General features: G+C 37.4%; 1 protein-coding gene across 1 annotated transcript in view; it reads right to left on the reverse strand.

The window, feature by feature from the left end:
* arl15b (ADP-ribosylation factor-like 15b) overlaps positions 1-23,229 on the reverse strand; it is a 67,655-nt gene extending 44,426 nt beyond the window's left edge. The window contains exon 1 of the mRNA XM_053516127.1: positions 22,841-23,229. Coding sequence (XP_053372102.1) covers positions 22,841-22,948 — 108 coding nt within the window. The 5' untranslated portion in view covers positions 22,949-23,229. The remainder of the gene's footprint in view (positions 1-22,840) is intronic.
* Positions 23,230-25,455: the final 2,226 nt, after the last annotated feature.

A 25,455-nucleotide genomic window follows, 5' to 3' on the forward strand; every position in this document is an offset into this window, starting at 1 on the left:
TTGCAATAGTGTGTTAGTGTGTCACTTATTTATAGAAACCTAAATATAATTTTGGATCTTAACCCTGGCTCTCTTTCAGCTCTTTTATTGGCAAGCAGGTCTCATTTCCTTCTTTCTGTACGGTCAACTTGACACTTGGGAGAAACGTTTCATCTTCCTAAGCATATACAACTAAATATAATTTGCTTCTACAATGTTAAATTCAATAATACAAAGTATACTGAAATATATATTTTAGAGACAAACTGGTCCTTTAGCATCTGTGGCTGTTAATGCTGGATGTATAAGGATACATGGATGTTTAACTTTTTTAGAGGCTCTCGTGGAAGCTCATGGGCCCTGTGAAACCCCACAGAACGTCGGGCAGTCATTGACAGTGGCTCACGATGCCCTACACCGAGTCCCACCATGAGTCAAACCACGTACTGTAAGTAAGATGGGGTAGTCTGAACATTTACACAGACAGAAAGGCAAGTTTGTCTTTACCTTGCCCAAACATTACAGCCTAGAAATAATGGTTTTGTACATTAAATCCTAAAGATAACTTCTCAGATAAGACGTTTGTTAATTAGAAAATACAGATGCCCCTCTACATACATGATTAGGTGAACCAATTGTAAACTGAAAATGCATGTAATACAACTAAACTACTAAAAATCCCATGCTCGGGATGTTTACATTGGCCCACATTGAATATCACTAGCCTATATTCTACTAGATATAGAAATCATAAGTAGACTGTCCATTCATATTTTAATCGATTCAAATAGCACTTATGTTTACTGTCTGATGTGTCAACGAACTATATTCTTTACACTTTTTAAAGAATCCAAAACTAATAAAAAGTATCTAATAATAACTGAAATCCTGTATAACCTGTTATATGTTCAAATGTCATGTCTTCTACAAAAGACATAAACTACACTTCCTGCCAATCTTCTGCTTCACACTTTAGTCCAGTAGGTAGCGTTATGTGCACCAACTGCACATAAAATCAAAAGAAGCAGCAGTGATGCTCTCGCAAAAAACACAAGTATTTTGCAGGAAATGGAAACAATTTGTATTTTCTGCAAAAGCTTTGTTGAGGAGAATTTGTCCATTTTGGATAAAACCAACCATTTAAGAATTGATTAAATGTACATTTTTTTGGTTTATCTAAATAATTGAAAATGTGTGAACCGATTCAACAAATCAAAAACTGAGCCCTCCATTTATTCAATAAAATCGACTAACAAAAGATTGATTAAACTGTATCGATTGTAATTGATTAAATTGCACATCTCTAATTTCGAACAAATACATATAGGTTGATCTTAAGGCCGTAAAGTCAAGCCATCATGACTCGGAGACTGTCCGTATATATTTTTTTAAAGGGGAGTGAAAAATGATCCCGTTAGAATTCAGCCCAAATACTTTTTTGCATTCGTTTACTACGTACGCATGTGACACAGCACCTCAAATTCAGTGACAGTGCACTCGGCGTGAGATTTTCATCTTACACATGATACAGTATAGTAATGAAAACCAATCCAAACAATAATTCCTTGGACCTGAAATCATTTCCTGGGATGATGTCACATCTCCAAATAGTGTTTTTAGCTGGTACAGTTAGCTTAAACTGCTAATCTGCTTAAAGCTAATATGAAGCCTTCCAGAACATGTAAATCAATTACATTTTCACACTCTTCCCATTAGACCATTTTCACATTGGTAAAAAAAAAAAAAAATCAAAAGACAGGCTCTACAACCAATTAAGTAAGCTCACAAAACAGAAAGAAGAGTATAGCGCTGTCCTCCAAGTGTGTTAAGCGATCAATTCGAAAAGATGTGGTCAGCTGATGTCACATGGTCCAGAGGAATCACGTAATAGTCTTGAGTGATCCCTGACTGGTGGTTAGGGCTGGGCGATACAGCAAAAAAAAATTATCACATTATATATGTTTCATATCATTCGGTATTGATAATTATTGAATATTTTTTAACAATCCATTTATAAATGAAGAAGTAGAAAAGGTTTTTGAATTTAACCACTATTTTAATTCGCCAACATTACTAAGGCAAATAGTTTTAATAGTCAAAAACAAAAAACAAAGAGGAGATTTATGAATGCAGTGAGAGAGGATATGAAGTTAGTTGGTGTGAGAGAAGAGGATGCAGAGGATAGGGTTAGATAGAGGCAAATGATTCGCTGTGGCGACCCCTGAAAGGGAACAGCCGAAAGACAAAGAAGAAGAGTCAAAAACAAAAAAATAAACAAAAATATCTTGTCTCTTATGTCTTATAATAAAATAAAAGTTTCAAAGTGACTCTTCAATAAAATTTTAGTGGGTGCAAAAGTGTAGTGTAAATGCTAAACAATCAACTTTGAGGTAGAGCAACATCCGTAAAATGTCAATAATAACTACACAGTAAACCTCTAACTCTGCAAACAAAACAAATTATGATAATCAAATCTGAGCTTTCAAGTGGAGAAACCAACCATCACTATTTACATATACACTGCAACATTACAAATTGTGAGCAAGAAAGACTAGTTGGTTCACTCTTTTTGGTTTTAATGCTGCCCGATTACATGTAACTACATTAACCCCTATGCTAAAAATTATTTCTAAGGGGGTGCTGGTGGCTGGGATGCACAGGTATTTTTTTTGCATCTTGCTCACTCTTGGGAAAGCTACTCTATCAGGTAGCTTTCCAGCTCACTCTGTACCCTTTGTCTTTCAGTGAGAGGTAAGGCATCTGCACTAGGGTTTTAACTCTTAAAGAAACTTCCTAAAGACTTCCTTCGTTTCTTCATACTCAGTGGTGGAGGAGGTTGTGATTCAGCAGCAGCTCCACCCTCTGCATCTGTTGGTTCTGTTTCACCCAGAGCCTCTTCCTGGTGTAGGCCTTGGTCATCATCCATAATTTCAGCTAGTGCCTGTGTTTTTAATGGCTTGTACCTTGTCTGCCTTGATGTATTGATCTTTGAATCTTGGATCTATTAATGTTGCTATGCCGAGTAGGTCATCAGTGACCAGGTCTGCATATTTTTCATCACGGTATGCCATGATTTTGGTTTTAAAGTCTTTTGTGAGATGAGTGTCCAGTTCACTAACACACAGTAGTTTTTGTTCTCAGCTCCTGGAGAACAGGCTTCACATATGACATTAACATATGACTCCCCAAAAAGAGAATCTGTAAACTCCAGTAAGTGACTGTTTCGTGCACAGATTCTAAGACATCCATAATCAGTGCCCTGCCAGGTAGGAACCAGGTGTCAGGTGCTTCTGTCCGAAGCCAGGACTTTAGCAACGGCCTTCTGTTGTTCCAGCACCCTTGCAACCATTTTCTGGCGTGAGCCCTTCCTGGTGGGTGACTCTGTGACAAGCTGATGTTTGGGGAGATAAAATTTTTCCTAAGCGCCGCTGCTAGATCTCTCTTTTTCTTCCACAAATAAGAAAATGCTGCAACCACTCTCTTACACACACTAACAGCCCTTTCATCTCTCTTTTGTCCTTCCCTGCTGCCACAGAAAAAAAAAGTCACTAAAACAAGAGCAACACAAAAGATTAAAATTAAGTTTAATGATTAAAAGCCTGCATAGAGTGGAAAAATTATTGTCTATTTGTTTTAACTGTGCATTTCTATTTAATTTTATATATATATTAGTGTTCATACAAACGCATCCATGACTGTGCAACTATCAACTCTACTCAGCTATAGCTGAGTGTAGGCAGTGGCCAAAACACTGCAACCGAGTCCAGTTATTGAGTGAAGTGCCTCTCACTAAATTCGCCCTGCAGTCAGTGGTGATGCACACTTGGTTGCTTTCATTCAGACCCCATGAAAGCAGCGCATCCGGCAGGTTTTGCGCAATAAATTTACCAGTGTGGTCTTCAGGAAAATATGCGGTTTTCAAGCATTTACACTTCTAGTTTTTTGCAATGAAATGTACACTTAAGCTTATGTACGTGTCACACGTGCGACTTGTCTACGGCCAAATGTCTACAGTCGTAGCTAAACATAAGACGGTGGACAGCTCGCTCTCCACTGCTCTTCTACACTCAGAATATAGTGCTGGAATTTTAGTCTTTGTAAAATACTTGAGTCCTGTGACAACGTAGCAGGGGATCAACCACAGTAAGAAGTCTTTTGAAGTCTGAATTTTCTACCACGCTAAGTGGTAGCATTTCTTTGGCAATGTAGAACGCGGGTTATACTACGGGTTATACTATTGTATCACTTAAAGAATTCTTGAAGGCATTGTTGCCGAGTACCTCGCCCTAGTGTTGACTGGTTGTTGGCTGTTTTTTGAGCTAAGGTAGAGGGACATGTTTCATATTTCAAAGGGTCTGTGTTTCCAGACTTGGGTGGGACGTTTTTTTGCAGAGCTTACACACAACATTGTTCTGGTGTTGGTCAGAAGAAAAGAAACCATAAAACTGTCACACTGGCGATCTGTTACGTCCTTTTACGCATCTCCTCACTGCTTCTAGGCACGGAACTCTTTTTTTTGCATGTTATTCTGCCCCAGGGTGGCGATGACGCAACACTAACCGAGTGTGGCTGCGTAAGTTTATTGGCTGTTTGCTTGTCACTCGTAGCACGGTCAATCATCAGAACATCTAATAGGCTGTTGATATTCAGACAACGCACATGCTCAGCTAGCCGCATTTTAGAAAACCATAGCGCTTAATACCAAATATTTTTTTAGCATTATCTACAATGTTGTACTGCCAATAAATAGCGATACCCTTTTATCGCCCAACCCTCCCGGTAGTAGCCTTGATGTGGGAGCTTTCTTCACGTTCTAGTGATGGGAGGAAATTGCATTCAGGTCCACCCCATCCCCACACAAAAAATAAATAAATAAGTTATTGATAAGTGATTAAGAAATAATCAGTAACAATTATAAACTACTCAAATGCATTATAATTAGGATAAGCATGTAAAATATCACATGTTGATCATTCTATTTTAGAATTTTTAAGATTTTTTACTTCTCAAATGTCAGTGTGCCACATTTTAATTTGAAGTCAGATTAAGATCCTGATTTGCCTGAATCTCAGAATTTAGATTTAATAGTTTTTGATGTCACTTAAATTTAACATATTATCGAGATTGATGACATATTATTGCTCTTAAAATTTGCATTTCTCAATTTATAATCTCAACTGTCTTATTTGTCTCAAGGTCAATTTACTGTTACTTACTAGTTTAAGTAATAATCTAAAAATTCTAACATAACTTAACGTTCTTTAGGTCCATCCAGGAACTCTTAACGGGTTCAATTAATACAATATTAGATAGATAAGAGCTTCTCTTTTAGAAAATGTTTGAAATTAGAGCCACTAAACAACAGAAAAAAAGCCTACACACTTTTAAGAATATATTCTGTTAGCAAATGTATACACATGAAATTGTGTAAGTGTTCTAATCTACAGTATTTTTTTTTTTATTTTTTTTTTGCATGTCCTGTTGGCACTGTGGGCATTTCCACTGGGACGTTTGCCAGATTGGTTCGATCCAACAACAGGAAGGTCCTGAAACGGTGACTGACAACACAGAGGGGGATTTGTAGGAAGCCCTGACTCCCTTAATACGCAAAAGACAATGTTCACACTAAAGAATGAACCGATTCCATTCATTCACACAGCGTGAGCAGGAAAGGTGGTGATTATCGCTGTCTGTGTGCCATCCAGCACGACATCATGTGCCAAGATTATAGGCTGAGACTCAAATCGCCAGAGCGCCTTTGAGACAAACAACACTGATGGCTGCAGTACAGAGAGAAAATAATAGCGACGGCTCAAACACCCTGACTGTTACGCTGCCAAACAGACGGAAATTTCAGCGTGTAGCGTACACGCTGAGATTTCACAAACCAAACAAATTTAAATTTAAAACTGCATAAAGGAGATTCCTTTAAAATAAACGTATTAATATTAAAACATTAATTGGTGTTAAAACTGTTTTATATACCAATTAGTGTTTTGAATTTATCTGTTTGTGTTTAATACATGTTTTTCTTATCCAATCAGGTTAACCCACATCCAGTACTAAATACACTAACTTGCACTGCATTTCATGGTTTCCTGACAAACACTCAACACGCTGGAACAGAAAAACGATCAGTGATGGGATCACGTCAAAGCTGCCAATACAGAAAGTCAAATCAACAGCTACTGACCAATCAGAATCCACAATTTAACAGCACAAAAAAGGTTTTCAGGTCACACAGGATTAAGAGTGGACGATGCACAAAATGACAGGACATCTCCGGAAACCACTGTCCAGCAGGACAACATTTTAGCCACCAGAATGTCAGAGGCAGAGGATCATCCTGAACACATTAACACTGCAGCAGGATATAATACAAGAGCTGAGTGTGGTCATGTTGGTTTATAATTTAGACAACATTGGAAGTGTACAGTTTGCTTCTTTAGAGATTCTCTACATATACCGTATACAGCTGGTGGCGTTTCCCTGGGCCTAATTTATTAAGCTGGATATAAAAGGATTTATTCACAAATCCTGTAAATTCGTTCCAACGAACGAATGAGTGTCCCACTTATGCTCCCAAGTACGTGTACATATTAGAGCTGGGTAAAAGTAATTTAAATACGACTAAGTTATGGATCGCGGTTCTTGTGTGTTCCAATTCATGTATTGCCACATTGACTTCAAAATTGATTTTTCAAATAATTTATCACGTTAATAATATATATGCACTGGTCGTGACCAGAATTGGCCGGTTTTCAGCTTGATAAGCTATAACTGATCACGTTAAATATAACTGAGCTGTGCCGAGTGCACAATGTTCTGAGTGCTGCAACAGAATTTTTATGGTGTTACATTACAAAAATGTACACGTGTTAAAAAGCCTCTAATCAGCCTTTTTTCCAAAAACTCAAGCTTCAAAACCCACTTATTACACACACTTACAGCAGTCTCAAAACACCACTAAGCACTGATTAGTCCTGAAACACCCATTAGGAAGCATGTATGCCCGCGTGCTCACAACTGCTGAACATGCGCTCAAGATTTTTGGGCCATCTGAGGCGATATTTAAAGTTTCTTTATAATCCTACAGGTGAAGCTCTAACCTATTCACACACTGGCATCCCGCGAGGCAGGAGTGTTTGTTTAGAAATAATAATTATAGCGGATGACAGACACACGCTGCTCAGGAAAAATTTAACTTTTTGTTTAATTTAATTTGAAGTTAAATGTTAAACCTTTGTAGTTGTAATTAGTTTGTATTGTTTAGATGCTGCCCTTTTATCGAAAGCGCTACTTTTAATTACTCATGTTCAATTAAGCTGTGAAACTGGTGAATAAAGCCAAGTTACAAAACTTTAGATTTATAACAACTTTATTTTGGAGGTTTAAGGTCCAAAATGATAACAAAAATCGGCAAAACATGAGGGCAAAAAAACAAAAACCATGTGCAGTAATTGCATAGCATAACATTTTTATCTTGTTCGTATTGCAGCCATGGAAAAGAATCAATCCATTAATTTCAGAACCTATACTGCATGTTTTAATTTTGTTTCTTACAAAGAACAGCACCAGCTTGTTCTTTTTTTCGCCTTGTCCTTTTTCGAAACTACTGTTCTGCCTCATTTAAGACATAACTCTTAAAAGTAAAATTTGATGCTCTTCCTCCCAACACAGGAAGATAACTTTAATCCACCGCTGCAATTGTCGCAGACTAAACTTTTTCGCGCCTAGAATAAAAGCAACCAATCCCAATGGAAAACTCCATTGTTGATGGGTAACAAGAAATATCTGATATACAAGAGTGTTTGGGAGTTGTAGTTTTCAGCTTCGATCGAGTCAGTCGCACAAGTCGCACATATAGTTTCATAGTCACCCAGGAATTTTTTGTTGAAAGTGCAACTGAAATGCTTGCACTGTAGAGCCCTGTGATTCGCAGATGCACTGACCCCTGGCTGTTTCTCGACTGCGATTACAATTTGTTTGTTTAATTTGCTGTTTACAACTAAATAATAAATCCTATCTTTTTTACCTGTCTACATGCATGATTTGTGATGTACACAAAATATTTCGACAATTGAAGGACAGTAGACAGCTAGAATCTGTCTGCTTAACCTACTTAACCCTCTGGCCTGAAAAAAGCCTTAAAATAAATTTCAATCAGAATGAGATAACTAGCTGTGCTGTGACCTGATTTCAACACCTTAGAGATTAACTGAAACTGGTGCCTCCTCACTAAAGCTCTTATAGTTAGTCATAGTCATAGTCCAAAATCCAGTGGAAAGTGTTCCAGGATGGATGTGGGGGAAGAAGAAATAGAAGTAGTACATAAAGGTGTGATGGTCAGGTGCTGGGAAGGTGGTGCATAATTACTCCATGCATCTTAATAGGTGTGTAATGAGGTCTGTGGTGATGTCGGTATGCCAAGCTTCTGTTGAACAATAAGTAAACAAAACATAAGACCCTTTCTCTCTCTCTTTCTCTATCTTTCAGTTTAACTCCCGCCCTCTCTCTCACACAACACAGACATACTGTGATTATCAGTTTTCTAGCAATTTCCTCTTTTGCATTTTAACCATGTCTAGGTTTGTCTTATCTGAGACCATTATGCCATTTTTTAATTCCAAACATTTTCAACAGTCTTGAGTCACACCATTTCTAAGAAATAAACCCCATTCTCCATCCTAATAATACATCAACACGGCTAACAATCATGATGGGAGTTGGCCTGTCATGGCGAGGCCCAATAAATCCCATCGACTGGGAGGTTGTAGATGTAAAGGAAGCGGCTCTTTTGTTTTCCTAATTTGTGACCTATTCCCACCCTGTTCCCACCTTTCACAACAGAGGCCGGTTTTTGAATGACATCCTGTTTGGGCGCTAGACGATCCCTGTTTCCCAGCACGCCCCTGGGTGAGATGACCAAGGCCACAGGGAGTGCTCTCCAATGCAACCTCATCCACCACCACCCTAACTGAGACCTGATGGCAATATCCTGCTTTATCAAAGCACGGAAGCGGACCATGTGTGGGATAATATGGTCCCAGTCGCTACTTCTATATAAGCCTGCCTCCCTTTTTTAGCCTGAAGAGCCATAAATGTCAACACATTATAATTAGATCTATCGCAACCGGTGCCATTTTCTACCATATCACTTATGAGTTCTGGATTCTAATCGGTTAGAATTTACCGCTCTAACATAACTGAGAACAACTATTTTTTTTTTGCATTAAATGCAACAATAGATAGATTATAGGTTATTTTTGCTGTGACACAAAAGAAAAAAACACCTGCAGAAATGGTATTACAAGAAAATAATCAGCCTCCGAGTAGTTTAACTTTCTTACACACCATTCCGAAACAAGTATATGATTTTAGCACATTAGATTTAACTGTGCATCATGCAATCACTGTGAATCATAACTTAGCTTCTACTGCAACCTGAAAGGGCAGCATCAATGTAATCCGTCCATTTCCCACACCAAGGCGACTCCAACCAACAAGTTTTAACATAAACAAATAAAAGTTATGAAACGTTTGCTAATCTAGCCTCGGGTTACCTAGCCTCGGCTTAGGATTTCTTGAACATGGCCTGAGGCGTTATGAAACAAAACCACAAAGGATTGAGAGAAAAAGGGCTCAGGGAAGTTTATCAGAAGTGAGAGTATCCTTAAAACAAACAATATTTATTTCAATGTAATCTATTATTTTAAATATACTGGTTAGCACACTTCAAAATACATGGCATGGACACAAAAAGTCACCATTTCAGAAGGAACAAATTACTGGCCTGAATCAAGCAAAGAAAACAACTAAGGATATTAGAAATGACTGGAACTGGGTTAAGAACTTTCCAACACATTATTAAAACTTGTAAGGATAGTGCTGAAGCCTCACCTTCTGGAAGAAATGAGGTCAGGAAAAAAATGAAAAATCATGAAACACTTATTGAAGCTGCATGATAAAAAAAATGTTCAATAAAAATCAGAGCTATGTTTAATAGTGAAAGTAAGAGCATTTCCTTACACACACAATGTTGATGAGAACTTACAGGATTGGGACTAAACAGCTGTGTGTCCATAAGAAAACCACTCGTTAGTAAGACTCATCAGAAAAAAAGTTTCAGTTTGTTAGGAAACAGAAAGATTGGACTTTGGGGTGATGGAAAAAGGTCATGTAATCTGATGAGTCCAGATTAAGCCTATTCCAGAGTGATGGGCGTGTCAGGGTAAGAAAAGAAGCGCATGAAGCGATGCACCCATCATGCATAGTCTCCACTGTACAAGCCTCTGGACGCAGTGTTATGATCTGGAGTTGCTTCAGGTGCTCAGGTTTAGACTCGTGGAAATAAAACAAAGTCAGCTGATGACCTGAATGTACGGAATCACCAGGTTATCACGTCTATGGAGTTTCAATTCTCTGATAGCATAGGTATATTCCAAAACAAAAAAAGTGTGAAAGAGAGTGCAGGTGCTTGAGGAATAATTTTCACACTAAAGGTGTGCTAAAGGTGATTAATGAAATCTTGGAGTATGCAGCTTTTTTTTTTTTTGCCCAGGCAGAGTATACAGTCATGTGAAAAAATTAGGACACCCTTTGAAAGCATGTGGTTTTTTGTAACATTTTTAATAAATGGTTATTTCATCTCCGTTTCAACAATACAGAGAGATTAAAGTAATCCAACTAAACAAAGAAAACTGAAGAAAAGTCTTTTCAAGATCTTCTGTAAATGTCATTCTACAAAAATGCCTATTCTAACTGAGGAAAAAGATAGGACACCCTCACATGTATTCCCTCTTAAATTGGCTCAGATCTCACACAGGTATATCACACCAGGTGCACATAATTAGTAGATCGTTACTCTGCATGTTGAATGAGGCTTGCCCTATTTAAACCTCAGACATTTAGTTTGGTGTGCTCCTGACTGTTGAAGTGAGAGTGAGCACCATGGTGAGAACAAAAGAGCTGTCAGAGGACTTCAGAAAAAAGATTGTAGCAGCCTATGAGTCTGGGAAGGGATTTAAAAAGATCTCAAAAGATTTTGAAATCAGCCATTCCACTGTCCGGAAGATAGTCTACAAGTGGAGGGCTTTCAAAACAACTGCCAACATGCCCAGGACTGGTCGCCCCAGCAAGTTCACCCCAAGAGCAGACCGCAAGATGCTAAAAGAGGTCTCCAAAAACCCTAAAGTGTCATCTCGAGAACTACAGCAGGCTCTGACTACTGTTGATGTAGAAGTACATGCCTCTACAATCAGAAAGAGACTGTACAAGTTTAACTTGCATGGGAGGTGTGCAAGGAGGAAACCTTTGCTTTCCAAGAGAAACATCGAGGCCAGACTGACATTTGCCAGAGATAAAGTTGACAAAGACCAGGACTTCTGGAATAATGTTCTTTGGACAGATGAGTCCAAAATTAAATTATTTGGACACAACAGCAGAGGACATGTTTGGCGTAAACCAAACACAGCATTCCAAGAAAAGAACCTCATACCAACTGTGAAGCATGGTGGTGGAAGTGTCATGGTTTGGGGCTGCTTTGCTGCAGCAGGACCTGGTCAGCTCACCATCATAGAATCCACGATGAATTCTACTGTGTATCAGAAGGTGCTTGAAGAACATGTGAGACCATCAGTTAGAAAATTAAAGCTGAAGCGGAACTGGACCATGCAACATGACAATGACCCAAAACATACTAGTAAATCAACCAAAGATTGGCTGAAAAAGAAGAAATGGAGAGTCCTGGAATGGCCAAGTCAAAGTCCAGATTTGAATCCCATTGAGATGCTGTGGGGTGACTTGAAAAGGGCTGTACGCGCAAGAAACCCCTCAAACATCTCACAGCTGAAAAAGTTCTGCATTGAGGAGTGGGGTAAAATTTCCTCAGACCGATGTCGAAGACTGGTAGATGGCTACAAGAACCGTCTCACTGCAGTTATTTCAGCCAAAGGAGGTAACACTCGCTATTAGGGGCAAGGGTGTCCTATCTTTTTCCTCAGTTAGAATAGGCATTTTTGTAGAATGACATTTACAGAAGATCTTGAAAAGACTTTTCTTCAGTTTTCTTTGTTTAGTTGGATTACTTTAATCTATCTGTATTGTTGAAACGGAGATGAAATAACCATTTATTAAAAATGTTACAAAAAACCACATGCTTTCAAAGGGTGTCCTAATTTTTTCACATGAGTATATATAGATGTAAGTAGCAGTATTGAAATAATCTTAAAGCAGGCTCAAGTATAAAACAAAACCAGTTATTATTACAGATGGGAAAACTTTGAAACCAATCTACCCCAGGCCAATTCTTACTGTGCTGGAGCAAATGTTACTGTACGCAGGCCACTTTTTACTGCCCCAGACTAATTTTCACCGTCCCAAGACCGATTTTCACCACCCTAGTCCCTTTTTCTACTGACCGCGTGTCATTTTTTAAATCACTCTCAGCCAATTTTTACCACTTCTACCCAATTTTTTCCTACCAGTCCAATTCTTACTGATTTTTTTTCAACTATCTCTGTGCCTATTTTCACAGGATCCGGGGCCACCCGTTCTTGCCCCAGGCCAATACTTCTCAATACTACACTTCGCCCTAGTTTTTACTACATTTAGACCTTTCCCTACTGGGTCCACATCATTTCTTACCACCCATTAACCATTTTTTACCACCCTAGGTCAAGATTTACTGCACTCTGCCAATTTGTATCCTATTTCTACTGCTCCCGACCAACTGTCACACCTTGGATTTTTACTATACCCTGTAATTATTGCCACTGGAACTGCAGCCAATATTTACTGCCACCAGGACAATTTTTACTCTTACTTAGACTTCAGGACACCATTAGTTTTAGGCTCTGCAATACAGGGCCTCCAACTGCTCAATCATAACATGTAAGCTCTGACAAAATCTCAGTTAAGGATACAACTGAAAGTTTGGAGTGCTCAGTTTATAGCTTTTTTTTTTATTTTGTTTTCACATCCTCTACGGGCATACAGCCTGCTTGTTGTAGTGCATATTTCACCAGCAGTTCCGTACTACTCAACTGTGTATTAAACGGTATTTAACCAAACTAATTTCATTCACGAATGAATCAAAGTACAGTCAATTTTGTAAAGTCTGCAACTCTCAATTACACTGTATTTATATACGAGCGTTTATTGACCGCTCCAATATCATCCTTTGCCTGGACATTATTCCAAATGACAACCATAACTTTACAAGTAGCTTACTGTTAATATTTACCTCTGCTGTTAGCCAAAAATGATTCCTAAAATGCTTAGACATTCCTTTCCTATGGTTTGACCAGGGAGAGCTGAAACTGTTCCATTATTTAGAAAAAGGTTGGTGGCGAGTCCAGAGTTGTATTGCGCCAAAAAGTGGTTGAAACTCCAACAGGCTTTTGCTTAAGTTATTCCAGGCAGCTTTTAAGTCCTCTGAGCCAGGTAGCTGATGTTGTGCAGCCCACAATAGAGCAGCCCCAGTGCCTATTCCTAGCCTTCCTCATGACTGTAGGACAGCTGTGCCATTACCAAGTAAAAACAAAATGCCGGCCCTTCGAACATGTTCAGTCTGTTCAGCCAGCCCATGGGTGGCGATATACTCGAGTAGAGGCCGGGATATTCAAATGAGAGCTGAGACTTACACAGAAACCTGCTGAAAGTCTGAACGGCCCATCTTCACAGTCACAGGCTGGCAGGCACTAAAAACACCCAAACATCTCAGCCAATATGATCTGCTTCACCAAGCTGACAAGCAGGCAACAGGTTGGTCTTAGCACTGAGACAAAAACACTGCACAATACATCCTCATTGTGACTGTTTAAGTTGTAGTAAATCCTGTGTTTTTTACTACACATTCTAATTTCCCCTGATTTTGGAGCAGAGTCGTCAAGATAAAACCAAGTCCCAAGTCTCAGAGCTCCTATTAAAAGAGATCAAACTGATTACCTGGCTTTTTTTAAACGCACCATTAGCACTAAGAGCAGCTCAAGAAGCTCACCCAGGGCACTAATGACCCCCATTACCCCTGGGCTCTCAGCAGCTACTACAGAGCTGTTCGAGCAGAACGTCCTGCACTCGCCACCCACTGAGTGCCTCAACCAACAAGAGTCCGAAATAAATAAAAAAAAAAAGCACCAAAAACCAACGTCTCTGAGGACAAACAACACACACACAAAAAGGAGAACTGATTTTGGAACTGGTACGACACTCAGTGCTGTTTATTTGATTTTATCGGAGGGAGGTTTAGAGGGACGGGGTGGTCACCTCCTGAGAAAACATTGACATTGAACATTGATAAAATGAAAGAAAAAAAAAAATGATTTAAATTATCCATGAATAGTTTAGAATGATGGAATTATAAAAAAATATGCTTTAATTTAAATATGAACTCTGGATGTTAGGATACAATACAGATCTATTTTTAGAATTTATACAAATATATATATTTTCATAAATGGAAACTGGAAAGCTCCTTTCAAGACAGATGTTTTCTTTTAAAATCTTTTTTAAAGATCTTTTCAAATCTTTATAAATAAATTTTTTTAAAATACAAAATTAAAATAAAAAAAATTGTAAGCATTAAACAAAACATCACCGAAAACCATAAGCCTATATCATACTGCATATCATATAAAGTATAAAATGTCCTTGAGATTTATGATAAAAAATATATTTATGTTTATATCTGCCTCACTGCTAAGAGTGTGGTGAGTAATCAATAATAATGTGCAGTTGATGAGGTGATAATGTTTTTTTATTTTCATTTTTGAAGACAATAAAAAGAAAGATAAACCACTTCAGGATTATTTCTGACTTAATAGCCATGAAATGGCATTAGTACTATATGAAAACTAGAGTTATGTTTTTTTAGTGTGTACATTCTGTAGTGGAAACGCTTTCATAACACTCATAATTCCGAACACAGCATGGACGTGTCTAAACACGTGTCGGATTCCTCACATGCACTGGTCTCAAGATCGATCATAACCAGGGTCTGAAATTAACACCTGCCAAGCTCTAAATGCAAGCAGATCTTCAACTGAGGGCCCTCTGCCACATGGAGGTTAAATGTTCGCGCAAAGAAAACTTAATTACACAACCTTTTAATGTCTTCATTTTAGTGAAGCTTTGCTTTTTCTCCAGCTCAGGAACAGGAACAACAGTCATTCCAGCACTTCTGTTTGCTCTACTGGCTGCAACTGCTACTAGCTAGCATTAGCCTCAGGGTAACTAAGTAGCTAGCCAGTATGTGGCGATATTTACAAGGAGTCAGCCCACCGTCCAAACAAAAGCACACTGCCAGTGAAGAAAAGAAGAAAGCGCTAAAAGGACATGCTAACAAGTTAGAAATGGTGGTTTGGAGATTACGGTGTTTTAAGAGGCTGGCCATTAGTGATGCGCTGATCAACCCGCAACCATACCTTGGGTCGGACAGGTTTGGATAATCATAATTAGAAAATATTGCATGTCACAGGAAACGCATCCTTGACTGACAAAGTGCGTTCGGAGTAAGCCTAACAATTAATAAACATACCTAAATAAATCACTTTGCACTTTATTTTTCCTCTTTCTGTCACTCCCTCGGTCATTAAGCACACACACAGGCAGATTTATTATTATAGCCTTAGCACACTTTTTCCCCTAATTGGTATCCATAGCTATTGTTTACACTGTGGTTAGACTGCTGACATAAAAAGTTTAATGTTTTTGTCATAAAGAGGAAGCTGGTTATTTTTTTTATTTTTCATGCACTATATTAATTAAATCCTCCCTCTTCTAAGAGCAGGGAAAAAGGGGAACAAAATTGCCCTTCACTCCATCGCTGAGTGCTACAAAGTTCATCATGTTATTTGTAGGTTGAAGGGTGGAAGTCTGAAAAATCTGTGCATTTAAAAAATTTTATAAAACAAATGTTGCTTTAAAATGTGCTCTTGCCTCCGAGTGGCGCAGTGGTAAAGCGCTCGCCCTATCATCCGGAGATCGCTGGTTCGAACCCCGGGTGATGCTGTTTTCCTCTCACAGCCGGAGGCACAGAGAGAGCTGATTGGCCGAGCTCTCTCAGAGGGGAGGGATGAGAGGTACTTGTGCTCCCACATTAGTCACGGCGCTACAGCCAATCAGGGGCGTCTGTGAGCTCGCGCACACGGAAGGAGCGGCTAGCGCTTTCCTCCGTGTGTGTTACTCCGCCCCTAACGGTGCGTGAGCGAGCAGTTCGAAAAGATGCGGTCGGCTCGCGTCACGTGGTTCGGAGGAAACACGGGATAGCTTTCGTCCTCCCGACTGAGTGGTTGTAGTAGCCTTGATGTGTGTGGGAGCCTCCTAGTGACGGGGAGTAATTGGCCACTACTAGATTGGGGAGAAAATCGGGGAAAAAGAATTGGACAGGACTAAATTTATAAAAAAAAAATAAATTAAAAAAAATGTGCTCTTACGTATGAAAATATTTCATATAAATAAAAATGTTTACGCAAGTCAAACTAAATTGATCAGGTGTGAAGTGCAAGGTTTATTTACATCACAGCGCACATCATTGGCAACAAAATCTGTAATAATATACTGTAGAAGGGTTTCAAAGAAGGTGAGCAATTTGGAGTAGCAATCAGTCATTTTTTGTTTTGATTATTCCACAATTCTTTCTGTCATGCTCTCCATCTGTTGCGGCACCTGTTCTGCGCTCCAGTGACTGTTTAACCTCAGCTGCTTAAGTCTGCACACCTGTGAATGTCACCCTTTTGTCCTGCCTAATTCCAATTAAACCATTTAACTGATTAAATATCTTACAACAGAATTACTGATACATGCTCCATCCCATAGACTAATAAGCTAATGTTAATTGGAGAATTCAAAATGGACGAGACAGTGTAGGCTGCTCCTATAAGTCACGGATTTATTTGCACTTAAAGGGATAGTTTGGGGTTTTTCAAGTCTATCTAAAATTAAAATTGAGGTGCATGTAAGTACATAACCACAGGTGCTGAAGCCTTAGCAGTACACGAAGCAAAATCAAGGTTTAAATTTAATGCTGTTCTTTCTCTTGAACGAGCCATACGAAACTTGTTCTGGGTAGCCATATGGGGCTATTCATGGGTAAAAAAAAACAAAACTTACATTTAAAAGAGTTAAATGTGTACGAAATACACCATAACTTTGAAAAATACAACTAAATTTATCTCAGTGGGACTGCAGAAGCCCCATATGAGCCTCAGCTCCCCTTTACAATGTGTTTTTGCCCGAAACAAGGGTTGTGGAAATTGTCCCGGATTACTTACATTGTACTCCCACACTAGGTGACAAAGTTCACAATCGGTGTGAAGAAAAGAAAAACCTATAATGACCAAGACCTATCGTAATTTACTTAAATGCACCTCAACATTGATTTAAAATAGACTTGAAAAACCTGATTTATCCCTCAAGTGCATAAATGAACATAACCGAAATATTGTTTGCTGAGCAAGCAAAATATAAACATTACAATATGAACACGATAGCCAGTTGATTAAACCATAAAGCAGACAATCACTAAAGACAAGATCTAAAAAACTTAACCACGCGAATACCATTAGAGATGCGTTTCAGAGACTCGTACCATAGTGCTGCCACAAAATGACAACCCTGCTTTACAGAATCTGGATTGATTTTGTTTTTAATTGGTTTATTTTATATTAAAATTTTTTTTTATACTTTTATACACTTTAAGATTTGGTCTCCTTTTTCATGTCCCCTGATCATTGCATCTCTAATAAGAAATAAGAAATATTTAATCAAGAGGACAATTAAATAATCTTTAAAAAAATTCAAGCTATTTGTGTGAGGTTTTTTCACTGGGAGCTAGCATTAGAGAAGAAAGCGGCAAGGATAACCCTTGAGCACTTCTATTCTGCCGGCATTATTATCGCTAATATCTTGTGGTGTTACTGTGTCTTAAAAAAGAAAACTGATTTGTTTCTGCAAGTTTGAAAGGTATGATCATAAATTTGATTATATTCCTTCCCAGGAAAACAAACATGAAACTGTCGATTGAGTGATACAGACATACAGAGATTCACATTATAATCAAATCATGAAACATACGGACAAATGTTATGACAAAGGAGTCTACACAAACCAAACAAAAAAATCTAATTGTTAGCTATCCACTATAAAAATACAATCCATGCTAAATAACATTACGTATGACTAAACCACCACGGTTAGCAGTGTGAAGGAAACTCTGAGCGTCTGAGAAAACAGAAGTCACCTCCGTGCTAAACACACAGGCCGAGGCTTATAATCCATTTGATTGGGAAGGAAACTCACACAGAGACCCCACTGAATACCATAGGACATTTTTCCATCCACCTGTAATGTGAACGAGCGAGGATGGCACCGATTTGTGGAAAATTCCGCAAATGCCGGTATGATAAGTCCACAGTGATGTGGGAATGGGCGGGAAAATAAATAGAACATGGAAACGCTCATTAGTTCATCAATAGTGGCATGGATTCAAGAAGTCCAACTAGAAAAAAAAACAGACAAATTAAAAGGTATCTGGTCAAATCATGCAAACATATCCATAGAGAAAACACACATCTCGTTTTGTCATAATGCTGAAGCTTTAAACTAAATCCTGAAATTTCTAAACTGGAGAAATGACAAAATAAGTCTATTAATCAAAAAATAATAAAAATTTAATTGCACAAACAAACATCTCTAGTTGTTCTGTATGTGGCTATGCTTACAGAGTGATCCTCACTGCTCAATTTTTAGATCAAAACTGATTTTTCACTTTCGGAGTTTTAGAATGCATTTTCCTCCTTTGTTGACCACTTTAACGTAAAATACTGTAGTATTATAATACTACAAAATACCATAATAATTAGGGATGCACCTAAATGTAAATTCTGGGCCGAAAACGAAACCGAAATTTTTGGATGCACTTGGCCGAAAACCGATACCGAAACCGAAAATGGCTTCATTAAAAAACGTTTAAAATATTTTCTTTTTGTTTGTATTAAAAAAATGTTGCATATTGCAACTTTGCTGTCCTCATCTGAAACTTTGAAGTGCTTCCAAACCGCCGACATACTCCGTGTTTGATGCGTAATGACAGCGCGAACGAGACGGGAGGATGGGAGAGGCGTGGCGACAATTTCGGCTTTTATTTTCGGCGCTTTCTTACGTTTCGGCCGAAATAGCATTATCGAAAATTTTTGGCGGCCGAAATTTCGGTGCATCCCTAATAATAATAGTCATCACCTTAAGTGTCATCAATAGTTATCAGTTTTCCTGATTTATCCCTTTTATCACAACTCGACCCGTTACTAAAAGTTTATACTACAGTATGGTCAAATTCTCAAATCTGATTGGTCAGAAGGTGTTTGTAACACTATTATTTATATTTATTTCAATGTAAAAAAAATATCCACATGGACTTTTAATAAAGACATCGTAAACAAATGCATTATGTTATCTGAGAAAGTAATTTTTTGCCGTATTAATTTTTTTTTCTTTTCTTCACTTACAGACATTTATTTAACAGTTATGTAAGCGGTCTCCGAGGTCAGCTCTTTGCAACACACAAGAAGGGGGGGGGGGAAGCTGGTGAAGGAAAGACGGCTTTTTGCAGTTATAACGTAAATTATAACATGGGCCAGGGGCCCTAACGTAAATTATAACATGGGCCAGGGGTAGCTCAGTGGTTAAGGTATTAGACTACAGTTCGGAAGATCCCAGGTTCAAACCCCACAACCATCAAGTTGCCACTGTTGGGCCCTTGAGCAAGGCCCTTAACCCTCAACTGCTCAGATGTGTAATGAGATAAAAATGTAAGTCGCTCTGGATAAGAGCGTCTGCCAAATGCCTAAACAGAAACGTAAATAACAGGAACTATCTCGTCCCTCAAGCGTTCCACAACATTAATTCTTAACTGCTTCTCTTTAAATGACGTGCGATTGGTTAATAAATTAACCGTTGTAACCTTTGGCAAAATTGCTGTGTTATAAGCAGAAAACTCTCTCAAGAAGCCAACACATCACACAACCTCATCATATGTTTTATACATGGTGTTGTGCATCATTCCTTTACATGTTATATCTGCGCTAATAACATCAACAATCTCAACAAAAAATTTATGCTTGATACTTGGGCAAACTGAACATGTGTTCTGTGACACACGGTGCTGTTCTGAAGAAAAAAGAAAAAGAAAAAAAAATCACCACCCCAGAGAACATGAGACATTAATCAGAGAAAGAGAAAATCCCAAACACAAGCAGAAATTTCTCTCCTTGATCAGAGGAGGAATTTCTGCAGACACGGACACTCAAGCTTGCTGTGATCCTAAATCGGCTGCGGCCGGTTAAAGGCCAGAATGTCCAGGTCGTCTTCCTAGAGGAAATGCTTCTATTTTAAGAACACTGGTCACAATGTGCCGAAGTACAGAAGCGACAAGACTTCCATTTTGTTGTTTTCTTTTCATCCTATCGACTGAGAGCAAACTCATCCAAAGTTAGAAGCTATTCATTAATCTGTATTTCTACACGTGTCCTGTGTAGCCACGCTACCACGCATTGCCCCTCCCCCTTTGCTTTAACATACCAAGATAAAACGGTGATGCTGTCATGTTACACACTGCCATTGCAAAAGGCTGTAAGTTAAGTAAATTTATACCCTTCAATGTTCAGAACTTGCTTTATTCCCAAAGCTGCCAAAAATAGTTGATAAAAATTGACTGAATTTAATTTAAATTTCAGTGTGAACGTTACTACAAAGATATATCTAAACTCATCTAATAGGACGATAGCAAGATAACTATGATTAAGCTAATGTTAACAGTGATATAAACATGAGCAGGAATTTCTTCCTTACTTTGCATTTCCTTCACAAGCTTTCTAGATTGTAAACATACTGTAATGATTTTCTTTAGTTGTAGCCGTATTGGTTAAGAATCTTCATCATATAATCAGGAAAAAAAAAAAAACATTGCCACATCTTCAGCTGTAATTTAAATCCATATGTTTGCCATATGTCTGACAAAAAGTTACATGTTGAATTTGGCTAAGGATGTTCGAGATACACCAAGCCACACCCAGTCACCCGCATGCATGCAGATCGGAGGCGGGATTCGAACCCGGATCCTGGAGGCAACAGTGCTATCTACTTAGCCACCAGGCTAACAACCCTATAATGATAATGCTGGAAAACACTGCATCTTAAAAAAAAATAAAATACATCATCCAAAAAATTAGATTTTTTTTTTTTAAGGTCACGGGCGGTCGTACAGTATAAGCATAAGCATTTCACTGCATATCGTACTATGTATGTGACAAATAAAATTTTAATTTGAAACCTTAAATGCAGACATAAACTACAAAATATTTTTTTAAATGTAGCATAGCGATACATGAATTGCCACTTAAAAGAATAACGAGACATTACTAAACCAATCTTTCTTATTTTATTAAGTAATATTTCTTAAAAATAAGCTAAATTATTAAGTTATCATTTCTCATAACAACAAAAGACATTTTTACCACCACACTTTTATACTTGTTTTGCATAAATATGTTATCATACCATATAATATATCAATAACTCCAGAAAACATCAAAAACTATTACTTGTTTTAATCCATTACAGTATTGTCTCTAAAACTGAAGGACATGAACAGTATGTTCTAGAACAAGAACATTAAAAACTAATCTAGCAGCTTCTAAAAGCATGCCTATGAGGTTTTTTAACCTACCACTGTACACCTTGATATAAACAATGTCGTGTTGTATTATAATAATGCAAACGCAACTAGGTTATAATGCATCTGTAAACGTATGCTAGATAGCGACCATGCTGCATTCACAAGCTCTGTTTGGAATCAAAACACAACAAACACGCTAAGCTTTGCTTTTATGTACATCAATAACAAAAAGCCAACGCACAAAGTACTGAAAGTTCAATACTACAATGCGGCAAAGAATTCAATACGCAACATGTTTTAATAAGATAAGATATACCTTTATTCGTCACACAGTGGGGAAGTTTCTAGATAATTGTATTTGCTCTAAAAACTATGAGGTGTCAGCTTCAATAAATATTCTAGCACAAAAAAAGAAAAAACTGAAACAAAGTGTATGTGAAGACCAACCACGCTGCACACTCTGCTGAGCAACAGGATCACAAACTTAGGTTACATCTGCAAGAAGGTTACATCAGCAGAAAAGAATTTAATAGTTTGTGACCATTTAGAATTTCACTTTTTTAAAAAGTGAAAACCAAAACTGATCTTGTGGAGTTTTTACGCTGTATTGAATATTAATATATATTTGTTTGGCTTTTTGATAAATAGAATGTTAAATAAATAGATTTTTTTGTTTTTTTAAAAGCAGTGTTTTACTTTTTGGACAAATTTTAAACAAATAAAAAGAAATATACTTATACGGCTATAACTTATGAAGCATATCTGCAACACTTACTGCTCATCTTTTGGAAATTAAAAATTATTCCAATAATTTTGGAAATGAGACAACGTTAGGTGCACAGTTGGGGAGGGAGGGGCATAATAATATTTAGATTTTTTTTATTATAAAATAGGAAAATATTGCACTAGGATACTATTTTTTTTAAACCACATTTAATTAAACTGATTGTCAAGAAAGATATGAAACCTCTGTGAAACAATGCAAAGTGAAATGCAGTGATATTTTGTTAAATGGTTATTTAAACCCGATATAATACATATTTATTCTATTAAATTTAACTATTTATGTATTATATGGTTTAGTATTAATTAAATGAAGCTGAGGACCGATGGAAGGCGTCGAGCTAAAGCTGTTAGCTCCAGAGCTTCATTTTGAGGTAAAAGTCTCTGCTGTGTTTTGTGTTACTTTACCAGATAATCCATGTAACGACTCGGAATCTCGCTGCCGTCCTCAGGAAAGTGAAATCCAGGCTGAAGAATCAGACTTCCTAAAGAATTGTCCGTGTAAATCGACTGCATCCAAAAACTAATGCAGTGTGTGTGTGTGTGTGTGTGTGTTATGTTCCCCGCCTCTCTCTGTGATAGAAAAACATTAACGTTAGCTATCAAATCCCTCACAATAAAAACAACCAGCCTTCTTTTCCCTCTATAGATTTTAAGATATAAAATATCTTATTATACATTTATCAACATAGCTTTAATTTCGTTTAATTAAAAAAAAATTAAATGAAACAATCAACAAAACTCCAGCTAATGTGTGTATCAGTATCAGTGTGTTTAGGGTTTAAAGCAGGCTAATAAAACTGCTAGCACCGCTTCACGCCGATCCTCTCGCGAGACTTTAACCTCACGTCACGCGGACGAAGATAGAGCTAATCGAGCTAAATCTATCATAAAACCCGATCGAATGTTATTTATAAAATTATTTTTGAGGAAAAATTATATTCATTCTGTAAAACCAAACCGTTTTCTAGTGTTTATTTGGTTTTCTAGCGTTTTCTTAACCAGGGGGCGGAGGAAGGGGGGGAATCTGGTTGTTCACGTGATCAAGGTCGTTTCCGTGTCTCGTAGCGAACTGTAGCTGAGCTGTGCTAGCGTACGCCATCTTGGAGAGGTCTATAATGCATAAAGTTTATAAACTTACGTTTAAATACGTTGTTGCGAATACAGATATATAAACATTGTTATTACAATTTAGCCCAAATCCTTAAAAAATAGGTTTGTAGAAAGGGGATAAAATGGACGCTGTGTGAATTAAATTTTACTTTAAAATCATGCAAACCAGCAATAATATGACAATCACACCATCCAAGTTGGGTTGTGTGTAAGTATATTTTAAGCAACGTTTCTTCATAACTAACCAAGCTTACGTACATGACAATACTAGTTTACATTAAGATAAATCAATTTAAAAACGCATGCCAAATATAAAGAAAGTTAATTAAGTACATTACAGATGTAAAGTAAAAATCCTAATCCTGTCATAAATGAATAAATCTGTGCCGGCTTTAACATAAAAAAAAATGCTGCTTCGTCCTCCTGGTGTAAGATGTCGGGGATCCTCAAACATATACAGTATGAGCAATTTTACAGAAGATTTATATAATTATATTAAATTCATATATTGAAAATTTGCCCTTTCCAAGATGGCGTAGAGGTTGCCGAATTGGCTACGAGCGTGTCACAGCGTGTATTGTTGTGGCGCCATCTACTGATAAAAAATAGTTACAACGTCTAAAAAGGAGATGTATAGTGAAAGTTAGTGTAAAGCAACATAATTAAATAAATAATTTGTTTCATGATAACTTGCATTTTATTTATAAAAATGTAATTAATATATTTTTCTATACAGTATTTTAAATGGTATATCATCTCTGAACACGTGTATGAAAATCTTTATTAAATGTTATAAGGATGAGGTAATAAAGATGGTTATAAGAATTTATATTGCAGAAATCTGCTATTATCATTGATTACAAATCAATATATTATAAGATTATTTTAGTGTAATCAGTAGCATTCCTGTCCTAATGTGATTGCAAAAAAGTGTGTGTGCGTGTGTGTGTCCTGCTAACTGCATAGCAGGACTTTTTGTATAAGATAAAGCCTATTCAAGACATTTTATAAATTATAAATTCACAGTTTGTGACGCCAATAATAAATATTTTGTATTATTTATCAGTAAGGTGTTCAAATCAAATTCAAATTCAATCATTATTTGTCACATAGCCAACCATACACAGTATAAAATGGAGTAAAATGTGTATGCAACTGTTCATGACCTAAAAAGGAAAGATAGGATAGAAAAGGAAGATAGAAAGAAATTATAGATAGAAAGACATGATATCCATATATACATATATAAAACACAAAAATGCTGTTTGGCCTGCTGCTGGTGGCCAGTGCATCAGGCGTCCCTCTTTGTATTACAGTAGGCAGTTACATCAAATGTAACAGAAGGCAGCAGCATCAGCACCTTGAATTTCATACAGTGGGGTGTAAATATATCTGCCGAAACACTGATTGACCACACACAGCATTTGCTATATTTTTTTTTTATAGTTAAGATGCAGAGTATTGTCTGTATGTATGTCTGTATGTATGCATATAATTGTAAATAAATAAAAAAAAAATTAAAACTTGTTTTAAGTTTTAAAGTTTCATCATACTTATTCATGTAAAATCGTTAAGAACCTTTAGTTTTTGGGGGGTTGACGTTGCAGTATTGTGCTGCCAGCTCCACCCTCGATTATACTCCAGCACTGGGCATCAGGAGTCATTTTCCCGAATCGATTATTTTATACTGACTCGTTCAAGTGAATCGATTTGTGCCATTTTTTCTTTCTCATCTGTGTGATGGAGTGTGATCCGGAAAAATTTTATAATCGTATTTAGGAGTTCTTTAAAAGAAAAAAAACGTAATATAGCACTATTGTAGGTTTAACTCCATCCTTGATTAGAGGAAAGCGTCGGGAATCGGGAGTCGTTTTACTGATTCGAAACTCGTTTAAGTGAATCAGATCTAA

This window comes from Clarias gariepinus, chromosome 17 (assembly GCF_024256425.1).
Source record: "Clarias gariepinus isolate MV-2021 ecotype Netherlands chromosome 17, CGAR_prim_01v2, whole genome shotgun sequence".
NCBI classification, from domain to species: Eukaryota; Metazoa; Chordata; class Actinopteri; order Siluriformes; family Clariidae; genus Clarias; species Clarias gariepinus.